Here is a 17,464-nt window from a genome sequence, read left to right as displayed (position 1 = left end):
GCCAATCCAAACTATTTGAACAAAATCAAAATGAATAACCTTTTTCATATTAAAGCCTTTAGCAATTAACATCAATCTTAAGATACAACAAGTGATTCCTTTGTTGAAATTTCAAAAAGATAAAATTTTCTCATGAAAATATATATTTAGCACTCGGGAATTTTATACTCTTATCAACAAATAAGTTTTAGTAAAACTTATAAGAATTTCCTTAAGTGTCATTTTGCCAACAAGTGTTGAAAATAAGATTTTTGTAAAATTACATGACACTCATAAGAAACAATTTAGAAACACATGGTGACAACTTTCCCGCTTGTCCCCACAAGTACAAATGCACATTTACAAATAATACAATTTATCAACTTAAGACATGTTTTTAAAGAGAATCCCTCAAGAAGAGTAAGTCCTAATCAACTTACCTCAACCTTCAAGCTCCAAAAATACTACAATGCTCCAATTGATTAATCCAGGCGAGCAGCTTTTCCAGAACGGCAGCTTTATTAGGTCGACATGACAATACACATAACATGGTATGTAACCGCGCTATGCTTCGCGTGCTAATGATTCTTTACAGTACAATACAACTTTTCCAAAAGACAACTTTTGTAGAACGACAACTTTATCATGTCGACAAGACAATACACATAACGTGGTATGTAACCGCGCTACGCTTCGCGTGCTAATCATTATTTCGGGTATAAGAAAGCTTCTTAAACTGAACCAAGTCATATGTATCTCAAAGACCTTTTGAATAAACATTACAACATCCATTAAAAAAATGCCACTAACATTTAACAAGTGGTTTTAAAAGAGGCAAAAGGGTGAAGGTAGTTCAACAGATCCCCGTGGATCACGTCTTAACACTATCAATCCCTACCTTGAAAAAAATATGCTAGGTTGCTACACTAACTTGAGTGATGACAAGTGGTATGGTGTTCTCCGTACCTTGGAAAACCAACCTATCAATACACACACTGATCTCAAAGTCGCAGGGCACATTATTGAGGGCGAAGCCAATCTACAAAGCCTGAAGGTATGCGAATTTAGGGTGAAAAACTACAATGGGTTCTCCTTTACTCAAAACGATGTGATTACGAAGTGATGTGTCGCTGGAATGGGTTTGTTATGCCACAAGCACAATCTGCAGCCTTCCAAACAAACACACACAAAGATGAACCAGAAGTGATTAGGCATCTGATGAAGGAGATTCTAGAGATGGAAAAGGCACTTGTTGTTCATCATGCAATGAATGATCTTAACTTCTTGAGAGGAACAGAGGATCAGTACTGGGATTTATTAGAGAATGATAAATTGCATAGAGACAATGATTATCTTGTTTTCCCAATAGTGTCGAGTGGGAGGGGCTACCTAAGTTTATACCACAGACGTTGGATGTAGGTGTCCCATATTGTTGTAGAAATCAGGCAAGTGGTCTTCTTGATGATAGCGATGAAATGCGAGAAATGTGTGTCAACTGGGACCTAGATTATGATGCCCCCGGTCCCGAAAGGTACATACACGATGTTGACGAATAAGTTAAAGACACTGACAATAAAATAGTGCCAGACAACGACGATAATGGCGAATGACAATTTTTTTGGTTGTTTAAATGGGTTTATGTTAGATTGTTGTACTGAAGTATTAATGTTAAATATTAAAAAGATATAACAACAATGGAAACATAATTTTCTTTCATACATTCTGCAAGATAAACAAGTACATACACTTCTTAAAAACACATTACAAAAATAAAACACTACGTGTATCCTTGATAGTTGGGCACATTAAATGAACTTCCACCAGGAGCTGGATTACCACCACCACCCAAACCAGCTGAAGGACATTTACGGCGGTCGTGTCCTATTTGCGAGCATATGCCACATTTACGCACATAAACGGTATCACCAACATCCATTTGGTTCCGTATACGCGTTCTTTTCTACACCTGTTGCTGACGCAAAATCTCCTTGTTACACATCATTTTAAATGGTTCCGGCGGCCAATAATACTCAGCACCCACTGGCTGCAACTGCCCACTATAGGTGTTTAAGTATGCAGCAACACTATATTGTTTATCAATGTAGTTGGTTGGCCCTAAACCTGTATGTTGAAAGCACCTGATGGCATATGAGCACGGCATGTGGTAGATGGACCATTTCCGACAAGAGCATAACCTTCTAGATTCATTTATGGTGTGTACATTATTCCCCTGATTTTCATGGATAGCGGTGCAAACGTCAAAAATATTTCGATCGTGATCATACTGTAAATGAATGCCAATGTGCTCGACATCTGTATTTCTCAAATCTTTTCATTGGTAGTGGCATAAATTCAACACCCTTTTCCATCAATGACGTTGCAGCTGCAACCCTTTCAACAAACCTCTCCGCCATCTGCTTGAAATGACATCCGCACCATGGCAGTGACAGGCAATCCTCGTGCAGACTTTAATAACCCGTTAAAAGACTCTGACACATTTGTAGTCAGAATTCCCCATCTTCTGCCACCATCCGCATGCAAAGTCCACTTTTCAGGCTTATGTCGCAGTAACCAATAATACGCTGCCTCGTCTTCCTGCCTAATAGATTCCATGTGCCTCCGGAATTTATGCTCTTGGTGATCTGTTGCAGTCATCCACATTAAATCATGCAGATCCTTGTTGGGATGTGCCTTCTGGAAATTGGCCTTCAGGTGCTTCACATAGTAACAGTGGTATGCATACGGTTCAATCAATTCAGGCAAATGCTCTACAGAACATAATATACCCCCATGCCGATCAGATATTAGACAAATACCTTAATGTTGTTTGACAACGTGCTCCTTCAAGTGGTTCAAAAATAGCGTCCATGTCTCTTGGCTTTCAGCGGCACAGATGGTAAAAGCTAGGAAAAATATTTGTCCATTGGCATCTATTGCAACAGCGATCAATAGCTTAATATCATACTTTCTATAGACATGAGTACCGTCTATGGATATTACCGGACGACAATGCACAAAGCCATCAATTGCTGGTTTAAATGCCCAGAACACGTATTTGAATATATTCCGGTATTCCCGAACTCCGCTCATGTTTCCATTCAACAACGGTCCCGGGTTTAAAGTGCTACAATGCGGTCATGTACCTGGGTAGAGCTGCAAATGACTTATCCCAGTTACCATAAACAATTTCAAACGCACGTTTGCGCCCGAGAAATGCCTTTCTTTGGTAATTATATGACCATATTCCTGGTGGAGGGATGTAATGCACTCTTTGATCTTGTACCTTATGGATGCTTCAATGTGTGGAATCAGGACAATAGAAATCAAGTCAACATCCAAGTTGTAGTGATTCCTATTGAATGTGTCCATTTCGCAAGTGTGGGTGCCAATATATTTACCCACTTTCCACATACCTGTTTTCTTCTTGCTCGCACGCAGCATCCAATGACAACCCGTAAACCATCTACGGCAAATAACCTTGTATACATCCGGACTTGACTCCCATACCGTCATCTCACGACACTCTTTTACGCTGTACATTTTTGCTGCCCTGCTTAGGCGTGCTTTATCAGGAAAAAGCATGCCCTTTACCAGCACCGTTGGTCTAGACTCATCCCACATTGCTGTCCAAATTTCGTTAAAATCCCTTGTGAGAGCATCAACATCCGGCATACTTGGCAAATGATCAAGGTAGGGAATATGTCTTGAATGAAACGACACGTGGGACTCGTACACTCTTGGTCTAACGGGGGTGGAGCATGCTCCCTCGTCAAATTAGGTTCATCATTCTCTTCCTCCTCATCACCACCCTCATCAGAGAAGGGTGTGGCATCTCCGGACTCATCGACATTGTTGTCATAATCACTGTTCTCTTCTTGACTCTGCGCATCTGCCAGATCCCAAGTAAATACGTCATCTTCGGGCAATTGAGTCAGGACAGGTGGTTTAACTTGCTCGTTTTCACTGCACAAACAACAAAATAATAAGCTACTCAAATTGATAAATACTTTACATATAGCTATATCACTTCACTTACAAGTCGTAATGTGTTGACATTTCATGATGGACATTATCCTGTTGGTGATGACTCCTAGATGGACCACCATGATCCAACACACCCAAACTACGCATATTCCAATGGGACGTGGGTTTATAACTTGTAAAATTCATATCTGGACGGTACCCCCTATGGAATATATGAGTGTTAATATAAAATTAACACAACAACAAAAAACATCGTAACACAAAGGAAAATTGAAGTTTACCACTCGTCTTGTGGATCATGGAAAGTAAGAGAGACATTATTTCCTCGCTCCTCATTCGCCCGTGGAGATAAGTTTAGATCCGGCCAAACTCTTTCAGCCGGAACCTGTTCGGCTAAAACTGCTCCAGAATAAGCACCCGATGATTGAGGGTTATCCCTGCTTTGCGCAACCTCATTATTGCGAACGTCTTCAACCTTCACGTACATTTCCAACATTTTTATCAAAATAAATTCTCGGTATTCATCCGGAGTCCCCAAAAAATCTCTCAAAGTTACATCTTCCTCGATGTTAAACTCAGCGTAACAAGCAACCCCTTGCGGAGTGACAGAATACGAATATCTTCCGATTACTTTAAGGTTCACCGAACGTTTGCTCACACTCATTTTATTACACAACAAGGATATCAGTCTATCGTACTCCATTGTAAGTGGCAACTTAACATGACTCCGTGGAGATAAACTATAGCTCACTGAGTTATTCGCCACAACAACCTTACACCCCCACCCCCACCCCCCACCCCCCCAATATAATGAAACCCTTACTTTTCGCTCTTCGTACATTATGACAAAATGCTTGAGAATTTAACAAGAAGAAAAATTTAACAGGAGTTGAGAATATTTCTGAATGGATTTTTGCAAAATCCTTAACGCCTTTAAATAAGGAAATGCCCAATCCGGGAGGGTCGAATTTTTGAGGTAAAACGCCCCTTTAAAACGTGTTTTACCCATTTAAATTATTGTTATGTCAGTTAAGCGCAGAAGAATTATTGGTGGACTCACAAAATAAGTATAGCATTTTTCGAAAACGTGTTTTATATAAAACGCCTTTTTAAAACGCGCTTTACCTTAACGTCCAAAACGGACGTTGAAGTAAATTGCTCTTTAAAACCGCGTTTGATATAGTTTGGTCACTTAATTTTTCCCCCACTTATTTCGATCTTTTGAGTCCAAAAAGACCACATTTAGGTTTTGGACTCGTAATTAATATACTTCTCAATTTATTACATACTTCCTCTATTCCAGTTTATGTGACCCTATTTTCTTTTTGGTTAGTTTCAAATAAAATAACCCTTCTAAATTTGGAAACAATTTAGCTTAGACTTCCAATTTTATCCATAGTGAGAAGCTTTTATAACCACACAAATACTTGGACCCCTTTTTGATTTGTTTAGGATCACAAATTTAAAAAGTATTCATTTTTCTTAAACTCCGTACTCAATCAAACAGGTTCTAGTTTAGTGGGTGTTTGGATTGGCTTATTTTAAGTGCTTATTGGCTTTTAAGCACTCTTTTAGTTTGTGTGGTGTTTGGTAATGATAAAAAGTGCTTAAAAGCACTTACTTTTAGGCATAAAAAGTACAAAAATAATAGCATGTTTGGTCAAGCTTCTTTTTGGCCAAAAGTGCTTTTTTTTGGTTGGCCAAAAATGGAGGTGTTTGGCCAAGCTTTTGGAAGGAAAAAAAGTGCTTTTGAGGAGAAGCAGAAGCAGTTTTGGAGAAGCAGAAGAAAGTAGCTTCTCTCCAAAAGTACTTTTTTGAGAAGCACTTTTGAGAAAAATACACTTAGAAGCAGTTTTTTAAAGCTTGGCCAAACACTAATTGCTGCTCAGAAGTGCCTTTCAAACTAATTAGCCAAACACAAACTGCTTCTCACCAAAAGTATTTTTGAGAAAAGCACTTTTGAAAAGAAGCATTTCTCAAAATAAGCTGATTTTTGCAGCTTGGCCAAACGGGCTATAAGTCAAAAGCCAAAAGTTGGGTATTAACAAGTTATGGCTTTTAGCTTTTAGCTTAAAAACGGGAGTACTTTTTATAAGTCAATCCAAACATCCTCTTAAACAAATACCCTCTTAAACAGGTTCACATAAATTAGAAGAGGGTGTAGTTTTGAATATGGTAAACAAACATGACAACTTTCAACGTTATATTATATCTGGGAATATTCAACGCCGACACTCGTCTAAAATTCAACTCCAACAACAATTTCTTTAGCACTTCCTTTCTATATTATACACGTGAAGTTTTATACACAAACACAAAAACACAAACATCAAACTTTTTCCAGTCCCACCACACCGCTACATTATAGAAGAAAATTTCATCAAAAATTATATTCACAGTCCCATCTCCCACTACTTAAAGTTCCTCTTACCTTTTTATCAAAAAATCACACTTCATTTTCTTACAACAATGGCAGTAGCAACAGCAACAGCAACATTATCTTCATCTTCTTCACTTCCCTTCCATTCTCTTCATCAACAGTTTCCTTCAAAATACTTCACTGTTCGTCCCATTACAGTCTCTTTATCCGAAAAAATACCAGCAGTAACACAGTCGTCTGAGTTCACAAAATTACCGATCCGTACAATTCCTGGCGATTATGGTCTTCCTTTAATTGGTCCATGGAAAGATAGACAAGATTATTTTTATAATCAAGGTAAAGAAGAATTCTTCAGATCAAGAATTCAAAAATACAAATCTACTGTATTTAAAACCAATATGCCACCTGGAAATTTCATTTCTTCCAATCCAAACGTTGTCGTTTTGCTCGACGGCAAGAGTTTTCCCACCCTCTTCGACGTTTCTAAAGTCGAGAAAAAGGATCTCTTCACCGGAACTTTCATGCCGTCGACTGAACTCACCGGCGGTTACCGTGTTCTTTCTTATCTTGATCCTTCTGAACCTACCCATGAAAAATTAAAAAAGCTACTCTTTTTTCTTCTTTCTTCTCGTCGTGATTATATAATACCCCAGTTTCACGAAAGCTATACGGAGCTGTTTAAAACCCTAGAAAAGGAAATGGAGAAAAACGGTAAAGCTGATTTAAACTCGGCTAATGATCAAGCTGCTTTTAATTTCTTAGCTAGATCATTGTACGGAGCGAACCCAGTTGAGACTAAGCTCGGAACTGATGGTCCCACATTGATCGGCAAATGGGTGTTGTTTCAGCTTCATCCTTTGCTCACTCTTGGTCTTCCGAAGGTTCTAGACGACTTTCTCCTCCATAATTTCCGGTTACCGCCAGCTCTGGTCAAGAAAGATTACCAGAGACTCTACGATTTCTTCTATGAGAGTTCCACTGCTGTGCTAAACGAAGCTGGAAATTTTGGTATTTCGCGCGACGAAGCTTGTCATAATCTTCTCTTCGCTACGTGTTTCAATTCCTTTGGCGGGATGAAGATTTTCTTTCCTAATATGCTGAAATGGATAGCTAGAGCAGGAGTAGAGCTCCATATCCGGTTAGCGAACGAGATCCGATCCGCCGTCAAATCCGCCGGCGGGAAGATCACGATGTCGGCGATGGAGAAAATGCCTGTGATGAAATCGGTTGTATACGAGGCTTTACGAATTGATCCACCAGTTGCTTCTCAATACGGAAGAGCCAAACGTGACCTTATGATCGAATCACACGATGGCGTTTTTGAGGTGAAAAAAGGCGAAATGTTATTCGGGTACCAACCGTTTGCGACTAAGGATCCGAAAATATTTGACCGACCCGATGAGTTCGTACCCGATCGGTTCGTAGGTGAAGAAGGGGAAAAGCTATTGAAACATGTATTATGGTCTAACGGGCCGGAAACGGAGAGTCCGACGGTGGAGAATAAACAGTGTGCTGGAAAGGATTTCGTGGTGCTGGTTTCGAGATTGTTGGTAACGGAGTTTTTCCTCCGTTATGACACGTTGGATATCGACGTCGGCACGTCGCCTTTAGGAGCTAAGATTACTATAACTTCTTTGAAGAGAGCTTAGTTTTTGAACGGCGTTGGAATCGGAATTTGGTCTTCACTATCACCATCGGAGTTTCTATTGTTATGTCATGTAATGTAATATATTCTGTTCTTGGTTTTCCTACTTCCATAACGGGATGAATTTTTGTTGTTTAGGTTGGTGTAAATGTTTTTCCCTTCCAAATTAGTACTTTATCCATCCGAATTTCTTAAATTTTTTCAAAAGAAAAATCAAATTTTTATATTTGGATACAATTTAATTTTGAAATTCATAAATACCCTCAATAAGAGGATTTACGGCAACTCAACTATTATAAGTTATAAATTTTTTTTTTTTTAACTCCGTGCCAAGTCAAATAATATCACATAAATTGAGACGGAACAGTATTCCTACTTTATTTATTTATTTATTGAGTCAACTTGTATTAATCGAGCAAGATTGAGTTAAGTTCTATTAAGATAGGAGATTATAGATTTTTAATTTTGGATGATATATTGGTGTCATGTCATCGAACTACATGTTATAGTTATATTATTGTTTTACAGTGGATAAGAGTCTTGGTTGGACAATAGTATTTGATTTAAGTTTTAAGGAAAAGGTAAACCTAAAAAAGAAGTTTGTGAATATGAAGTTGTCAATTTATACCTTTTGGACTGAGGGACGATTAGTACGAGTGGATCGAAGGTCTCTATGCTCTGATACCATTTCAATTTACACCATAAGCAGATGAACTGTTGCTTGGCTAAGCTCCATTAGAGAGCTCTAGAAACTTCGATTGAGAGAGGAGAAGAGGATTTATTTCAAAGATGAGGAAATGAACTTCTCATCTTTGTATTGATGTGTATCAGTACATATATACATACGAGTATAAGACAAAAAATAACTAACTCTAACTGACAGCTAAGCTGGCCTCTAACTAACACTAACTAACACTAACTAACTGTACAATACTAACATCTAAGCGTACAACATATAAAAGCATATGAAATATATATACACATCTCAATACCCCCCCTCAAGTTGGAGGTGAAGTTTTCACACCCAACTTGTTTAAGAAAGCATAATGCTTGATACCAGTGAGAGCTTTTGTAAGAACATGTGCTAGTTGAGCACCAGTTGCAATGTGATGTAAGGAGATGAGGCCTTCATGAAGTTTGTCTCTCACAAAATGACAGTCGACTTCAATATGTTTAGTTCTTTATGGAAGACGGGATTTTTAGCTTTGTGTAGAGTAGATTGGCTGTCACAAAAGACTGAAACTGGCTTATGATAAGAGATAGTAAGTTCATCAAAAGTCTGCACAACCAAGTCAGTTCCCTTACAACTTTCCTCAAGGACCTGTATTCTGCTTCTGCAGAGGATAAGGAAACTGTTTCTTGTTTCTTATATTTCCAACAAATTTGATTGTTCCCCAATGGAACTATGTATCCTGTGATTGATCTCCTACAATCTGGGCAGGCTGCCCAATCTGAATCACAGTATCCCTTCAGACTGCAGTCAGAATCATTGGACATGAAAATTCCTAGAGTAGGATCACCTTTCAAATACCTAAGCAAATGGAAAGCAGGCTTCAAATGTGGTTCTCTAGGATCTTGCATGAACAGACTGAGATATTGTACACTGAAGACTATGTCTAATCTGGTGTTTGTGAGAAAGTTCAACTTTCCCACAAGTTTTCTGTAATATGTAGGATCTGGTAATGGTTTTCCCTCTTTGGCCCTCAGCTTCTCATTAGGATCAAGAGGAGTAGAAATACTACTATAGGAGAGGCAGTCATATTCAAGCATGTCCATAGCAAACTTCCTTTGTGAAATGATCACACCATCATCTGTATATAGAACCTCCAGTCCAAGGAAATAATGTAGTCTTCCCAGATCTTTGATTTTAAATTGATCATGCAAGAAAAGTTTGAGTTGAATGATCTCTGAAAGATCTGTTCCAGTAACAATGGCATCATCTACATATACATCTATATAGATTGTGGAGTGTTCTGTCTTTTTGTAGAAAAGGGAATAATCATTCAAGGAGTACATATATCCCCTTGAACATAGAGCTTCAGTTAGCTTAAAGTACCACTGTCTGCTTGCCTGTTTAAGGCCATGCTGTATACGGCCAATATCAGAAGAGTTCGACTTTGGGGTTGGTGTAGCACTCCATGCCCGACCTCGAGAAGCTTGAAGTAGAATTCGAAGTATGACCCCGAGGTGCGTCCCTCGAGGGAGCACAACGAAGGTCGATCTCGGAGTAGTACAAATCGACGATCGTCATGGAAAGGCGGGAAAGCTCCCAAGAACACGTGGCTAGAGCTGACCAAGTCTGCAAGAATAGTACCAATCTGTACTAAGCCATTATACGGCTGTGTCTATGGCATTTTCCCGTCATCATTAGACGTGTACTATGCTAGGATTCCCCCCCCCCCCCCCCCCTTCTGTATTAAGGGGACCCTTGCCATCTTTTAAGGATTGGATCATTATTGAATATAACACATTGAATAACATACAACATCCTCTGCTCTCTTTGCTAAAACGATTGTACTTCACATTAAGTGCTTATTTTTTCGTTGTTCCTTCATTGTTCATTTATTGTTCTTCATTTATTGCTTATTGTTAGCCGTAAAAGGCCATCTTAGAGGCCTTCATTATCATTGTTTCTTCATCGATAGTTCATTATCAACTGCCCTAAATAAGCCTCGAAGCCTTTGTTCTAGCGGCTCGAGACTCGCATTTGTGATAGTTTTGGTTTGCATCTCTCACCTTCTTTATTTACACTTAGCATCCATCGCATAACAACTAGTATTGAAATTAATCACGTATTTTTAGAACCACGAAATCAAATATAATTGTCATTACCATTTTCAAGGTAAACACATACAATGACTTGTTAAACTTGCAGACCAAGCCTAGAGAATCAGTTTCTAGTCCTGGTGGCATCTGCATATACACCTCCTCATGGAGATCCCCATGGAAGAAAGCATTACTCACATCCAACTGATAAATTTGCCATTGTTTCTTCACTATTGTGGCTATAAGGGCTCGCACTGTTGTCATCTCTATAGCAGGGTTGAAGGTCTTAGTGTAGTCTATGCCTGCTTGTTGAGTATAATCCTTCACTACCAACCTACATTTGAATCTCTCCACTGTTCCATCAACTTTGTGTTTTATCTTATAAACTCATCTGCAGCCAATGGCTTGCTTCCCACTTGGCAGGGGTACAACATCCCATATGATTTGCATGTAATGCCTCATACTCCTGAGTGATTGCTGCTTGCCATGCTGGATTGAGTGTAGCTTCCTCATATGAAGATGGTTCACAGTTATTGCAAACATTCATCACAAGAAATTGACTATCATGGATTAAGGATGCAGGTGAGATATGACTTTTTAAGGAAAATAAGGCACTAAGAGAAGTGGAGGATGTTGATTGGTCATTAGTTGCGGAAGGAGGAGTGGATTTCAATTGAGGTAAAGTGTAAATATAATCTTGTAAGTGAGTGGGGAGCTTGTGTTTTCTCCCAGATCTCCTAGGTTCTAGAGTTGGTGGAGGATCTTGTAAGGTGTTATCAGGTAAGTCTTGTGAGGTGATAATAGAATGCCAGAAGGTTGTTGTTCAGGAAAAGAACACGCAGAGTGATTGAGGGTAAACTCATCAGATGTAGTCTCAACATTGTCTGAATTGAATGAAATGTCTGTTATGGGTTGAAGAGCATCAATGTGTAGTTCGGTGATGAAAGGAACTGAATGAATGGTTGAAGGGAATGAACCAATAGTAGGAGAAATTGCAAAAGGGAAAATGTCTTCATGAAAGGTTACATCTCTAGATATATGGATCTCTTTGGATTCCAGATCTAGCACTTTATAGCCTTTGGTTTCAAAAGGATATCCAACAAAGACATGTGTCACAGTTTTGGGCTCAAACTTGTCTTTATGTGTTTTTGGTATGGTAGGAAAACACATACAGCCAAATCTCCTAAGGTGAGAGTAGTTTGGCTTTGTCTTGTACAGAAGTTCAAAACGACATTTGTTTTTGAGATAAGAAGTGGGTAGTTTGTTTATCAGATATGTAGCTGTTAGAATACACTTCTCCCAAATACCTCACAGGCAACTTTGACTGAAATAAGAGTGCCTAGCTGTCTCTAAAAGATACCCGTGATTCCTTTCAACTACACCTTTCTGTTGTGGTGTATATGCACAAGTTCTTTGGTGACAATGCCTTGATCTTGGAAGAAAGAAGTTGCTTCCACACTAGTGAATTCTAAACCATTGTCTGATCTGACTGACTTTGTGCTTGTGTGAAACTGGTTCTTAACTAGAGTAACAAAGGCTTTGAGAACCTACAGGGCATTACTCTTACTGGATAAGAGGTGAATCCAAGTAGACCTGCTATAGTCATCTACCATGGTAAGGAAGAGATAGATATGAGATTAAATTTGAATAATGGGACAAACATGAATCCATGCAAGGTGATTTGAGGAGCAAGTGACACACTACCAATTTCTGTCACCCTAACCTTGTAACCATTTGGGAGAGTAACCAACAAAGTATAGGGCAGTATTCTAATGTCTAGCAAAGAAGATCTATTGAAAGTCATATGATGGCCTGCCCCAGAATCTAGAATCCATGTGTCAATCCAAGTTCTGAAACATTTACAAGATAGTTTCTCAAAATCAATTGAGGATGTGCAAGTGATCATACCTGCAGAAGGCATGGCTCCTACAACAAGGTTCACAATACCAGTCCCATGATTTGTACTCTTTGAGCTTTCTCCTCCACTATTCCCATGAAAGTGTTGCAAGATACTGAGTAATTGACCATATTGTTCCTTGGACAAGTTTAGATTCTGGCTTTCATCTTTGGGTCCAAACTCATTTGTTTTAGCACATGTTTCATCTGGAGAAGTGACATGTGCATTGGTTATTACCATTTTTTTTGTTATACTTGAAGTTCTGATTGTGGCCCCGAGGGTAACCATGAAGCTTGAAGTATTTGTCTTTAGTATGACTTAGGCATTTGCAGTAATCACAGAATGGCCTAGTTTTGTTGGTGTTTGTAAAGTTAGCATTGGGGGCATAATTTGTTCTGAAGTTATTGTTTCCAAAATTGTTGGCATTTCCTGAGGTGTTGACATGAAGAGAAATAGATTCTGCAGCCAAATGATTTGTAGGTTTCATCTCTCGTTGCTTTTCATCTTGAATAAGCAGTGAGAAGGCTTGTGCCATTGAAGGCAATGGATTCATCATGAGAATGCTACCCCTTACTGCTGTATAGACCTCATTCAATCCCATAAGGAATTGAATCAATCTCCTATCATATTCTTCCTTGTGCATATTCTCCTTGGCACCACAAGTGCATTGACAGCTACACTGTGTCTTTGCACTCAAGGTGCTCAGTTCTTCCCAAAGTTTCTTCAGCTGAGTATAGTAGTTAGTGATATCCAAAGTATCCTGGGATAGATCATTGATAATCTTCTGAATTTGGTACAATCTCGCACCATTGGTCTGTTCATATCGATCTTCTAGTTCTCCCCACAGTTCAATTGCATCAGTAGCATATTCTACACTATCAGCTATCTCCTTTGATAGTGAATTAAGAATTCAAGAGGCCACCATATCATCACAACGTTCCGATTGTCGAAATTTAGGTGACTGAGGATCAGGTCGTTTGTACTCTCCACCGATAAATCCAGTCTTATTTTTGACAGATAAACCACGCAAATCAGCGCGTCGCCGTGACCTATATCAAAATTCCACTAAAGGCTACGCTGACTAACATAGCCCCAGGATTGTCTAAAGGATGTAAGTAGAGTGGATCACTAGGATCAATTACAGAATTAGGAACAACTTCGACATTGGAGTAATACCAGTTCCATCGCTTTGATCGGTAACATCCATGTCTATTTTTGAAGAAATACGCGGTCGACAATCAAAGAAAACCTAGAACGAGGTCGAAATTAGGCACTTACACAGTATGAATTGAAAGGGATTTAGAACGAATCGAGAAGCCTTTGGACTGAGGCACGATTGGTACGAGTGGAGCGAAGGTCTCCATGCTCTGATACCATTTCAATTTACACCATAAGCGGATGAACTGTTGCTTGGCTAAGCTCCATTGGAGAGCTCTAGAAGCTTCGATTGAGAGAGGAGAAGAGGATTGATTTCTGAGATGAGGAAATGAACATCTCATCTTTGTATTGCTGTGTATCAGTACATATATACACACGAGTATAAGACAAAAAATAACTAACTCTAACTGACAGTTAAGCGGGCCTCTAACTAACACTAACTAACTGTACAATACTAACAGCTGAGCGTACAACGTATAAAAGCATATGAAATATATATATACACATCTCAATAGAAGTTATGTTTGGAAGTAAATTTCACTTAGATAAAAATTTGTAAGAATTAAGAATTTGTGAGGGGAAAGGGATATTTCAGTTGAATATACCTTCAAACCAGTATTTCTATGTTTTACTTGGAAATTTAGATATGGTTAATTTCACGTTTGCTTATTAGACTTTATGATTATGAGAATAAATTCACTAAATCATTTTTCACGTTAAAGTAGTTAAACTTTATCCACAATGCAGGCATTAATAGTTGATTCCACCTTTCAGAACCCGTGACTTATACGCCACACGAAGACAACTTACCGTTGCTCCAAGGCTCCCATTTTATCATTTTAAAATAACTTAACTTTACTCACTATAATTTTTTGATATTTCAAAGAGTAAAAAAAAAAACTAAAGTAAAATGAACAAAGAAGAAGTTTAAAGAGAATAAAATTTAATACTAAAGAAAAATTAATAAAAACATCTAAAATAGTCTCACTCATACAGAGCATTGAGGTCCTGTCAGAACTCTAAATTTATACACAAAGTACAAAATAGATCTATGCTGCTATAGCAGTATAGCTTAAACCCCAACCAAAAGAAAAATAAAAAAAATAAACCTAAGCAAGACATTTCGAAGGAAAATCCAATGGAGAAAAATAAAACTAAAAGGTGAAAGGGAAAACTAAAAGGTGAAAGGGTAAATACTTTAAATATAATAAAATTTAATATAATAGAACATAAATAAAACACCTAAAGTCGTCTTACTAGAAAACGTTGTGGTCACTGTCCTAGCATCCACAAATATACACAAAGTACAAAGATATATGTTAAATATAAAGATATGGCTTTTGCTTTGTATACTGCATAACTATTGACTTTCAAAGATAAATAAAAAAAATAGGTTTTTAAATATAAGTTGGTGGAAGGCAAGATGAAATGGGTGACTTAGGACATAGCGAAATATGATAGAACAAGTTAGAGTTTCTACCAAACTGTATGGCATTTCTCGTATATTAATATTTAATAAATATGCAAAAATATATATTTTACGGACTATTATATTTTAGAGCGGCTACATTGTATAGTTTTCCAAATATTTAAATAAAGCCCATCCATGGAATATTTACTAAAACTTCTATCAACACAAAAATTTGAAGTATTAGGTTCTTGAAGTATTAACCCAAATAGCCGTTCACCCTGCCACTTAAACTAAAAATAATCGGTGATTATATAAAATATGCATGATTTATGTATTATACGTGTATAATTATGTATAATTAATGTATCATATATGTATATGACTAGAAAAAGTAAACAATTAATATGCCGTCTATTTGTGTTAAGATCTAGGTACTTCAACATGGGATTCCTCCAAAAAATGGGCTGCTCAACATGGGTTATATAACCCAATGGGCTTTATCACTATCAAATATGGACCAATATCAACGAACATTAGAGGATTAGGCTGCCCATTAATTAAAGTAGCCCAAATTAAAGCCTGAGAAAGAAAAGTTTCTTTCACTAATAGTCATTCTTAGTGCTGCTACTTAGGAATTTATCACAATTTATTTTATCAGGAAGAATATGAACTAAAAATCTTAATTTTAGGACAATTGAGGACATTAATATTCCGCAAAATTAAAATGAAAAACTAAAATTCAGAACACATAAGCTAACGCTTAAATAGCAGCCTTTTCGAGTGGTGACATGGTGCCACTACACATATACATAAATTATATATTTATTATTACACAATTATACGTATATAATACCGTCACGACCTGGATTTCCCACCCTCGGGAGTCGTGATGGCGCCTACTAGTGAAAGCTAGGCAAGCCAACCAATTGAATCATTTACCTTGTTTCCATTTTAATCCGTTAACAATTAAAAAAAATCAGCATTTAATAAACAACAGAATTTAGTACGCGGAAGACTGAAACGCAATATTTTAATCATAATGTCAATACCAATTCATGACAAAAACTACCCAGAACTGGTGTCACAATTTCACAGACTGTCTAGGAATACTACAAATAAAGGTTTGAAAGATTAATACGACGCTGTCTCTGGAATACATGAAAGAAACAGAATAAAAGATAGAAGGAGACGCCAAGGCCTACGGACGCCTGCAGGACTACCTCGGGTCGCCTGGTGAACTAGAAGCAGCAACCTCACTGCGGTCCGAAAGCTACAGCACCGGGATCTGCACAAAAGAGTGCAGAGTGTAGTATCACCACAACCGACCCCATGTGTTGGTAAGTGCCTAGCCTAACCTCGGCGAAGTAGTGACGAGGCTAGGACCAGACTACCAAATAAACTTGTTCAATTAAATCATATACAATGGAAGAATAAAGGCAGAAATTTACAATTTAAAAGTAAAAGGGGGAGAGAGACATGTTACGGGGATATCAAGTAACAACACGAAACAAATAATTAACCGTAAAGAACACCATAACTCAAATATCAATAATAATCAGGAAATCAAGACCAGTGCACGGCATCACACTTCGTGCTTTTACTCTCGTCCTCACCAAATATCAATATAATCGGCACGACATCACCCTTCGTGCTTTTACCTCACAAAATCATGCCACGGAATGATCCTTCGTGCATTATCACTCATATAAAGGCACGGAATGGTACATCATGCGGCACAGCATCACCCTTCGTGCATTAACACCCTCTCACAAAATATCATGCACGGCATCACCCTTCGTGCTTTAACACTGTCTCACCAAAACAATGCACGGCATCACCCTTCGTGCTTTAACACTCTTCCTCACCCAAACAACAATCACAAACAATAAGGGAAAGGAATTAAATAGAATCACAACAAAATCACAATGAAAATCCCGCCAAGGGAACAATATCAAAAGCAACAACATCCCGGCAAGGGAGACGACATTAAAAGCAACAACATCCCGGCAAAGGAACAATATCAAAAGCAACAACATCCCGGCAGGGGAGACAATATCATAATCCTCTTCTCTTTTTCACATTTACTTCACAACACAATTTACAACTTGAGCCAACGCTCTACAATGCTCAATTACCAATGATACTTTCACAATTCAATTCACAACTTGAGCCAACGCTCTACAATGTTCAAGTACCAATAATACTTCCACAAATCAATTCACAACTTGAGCCAACACTCTTAAA

At 38.1% G+C, this 17,464-nt stretch overlaps 1 protein-coding gene across 1 annotated transcript; it reads left to right on the top strand.

The window, feature by feature from the left end:
- Nucleotides 6,247-8,171, top strand: LOC109234032 (allene oxide synthase 2, chloroplastic-like). Its single transcript, XM_019399851.1, has one exon. The coding sequence runs from the start codon at nucleotides 6,433-6,435 to the stop codon at nucleotides 7,990-7,992; it is 1,560 nt and encodes a 519-aa protein (XP_019255396.1). The 5' UTR covers nucleotides 6,247-6,432; the 3' UTR covers nucleotides 7,993-8,171.

Source organism: Nicotiana attenuata, chromosome 11 (assembly GCF_001879085.1).
Source record: "Nicotiana attenuata strain UT chromosome 11, NIATTr2, whole genome shotgun sequence".
Classification (NCBI taxonomy): Eukaryota; Viridiplantae; Streptophyta; class Magnoliopsida; order Solanales; family Solanaceae; genus Nicotiana; species Nicotiana attenuata.
Note: the sequence above shows the minus strand (reverse complement) of the source record. Positions and strands in the feature narration are given on the sequence as shown.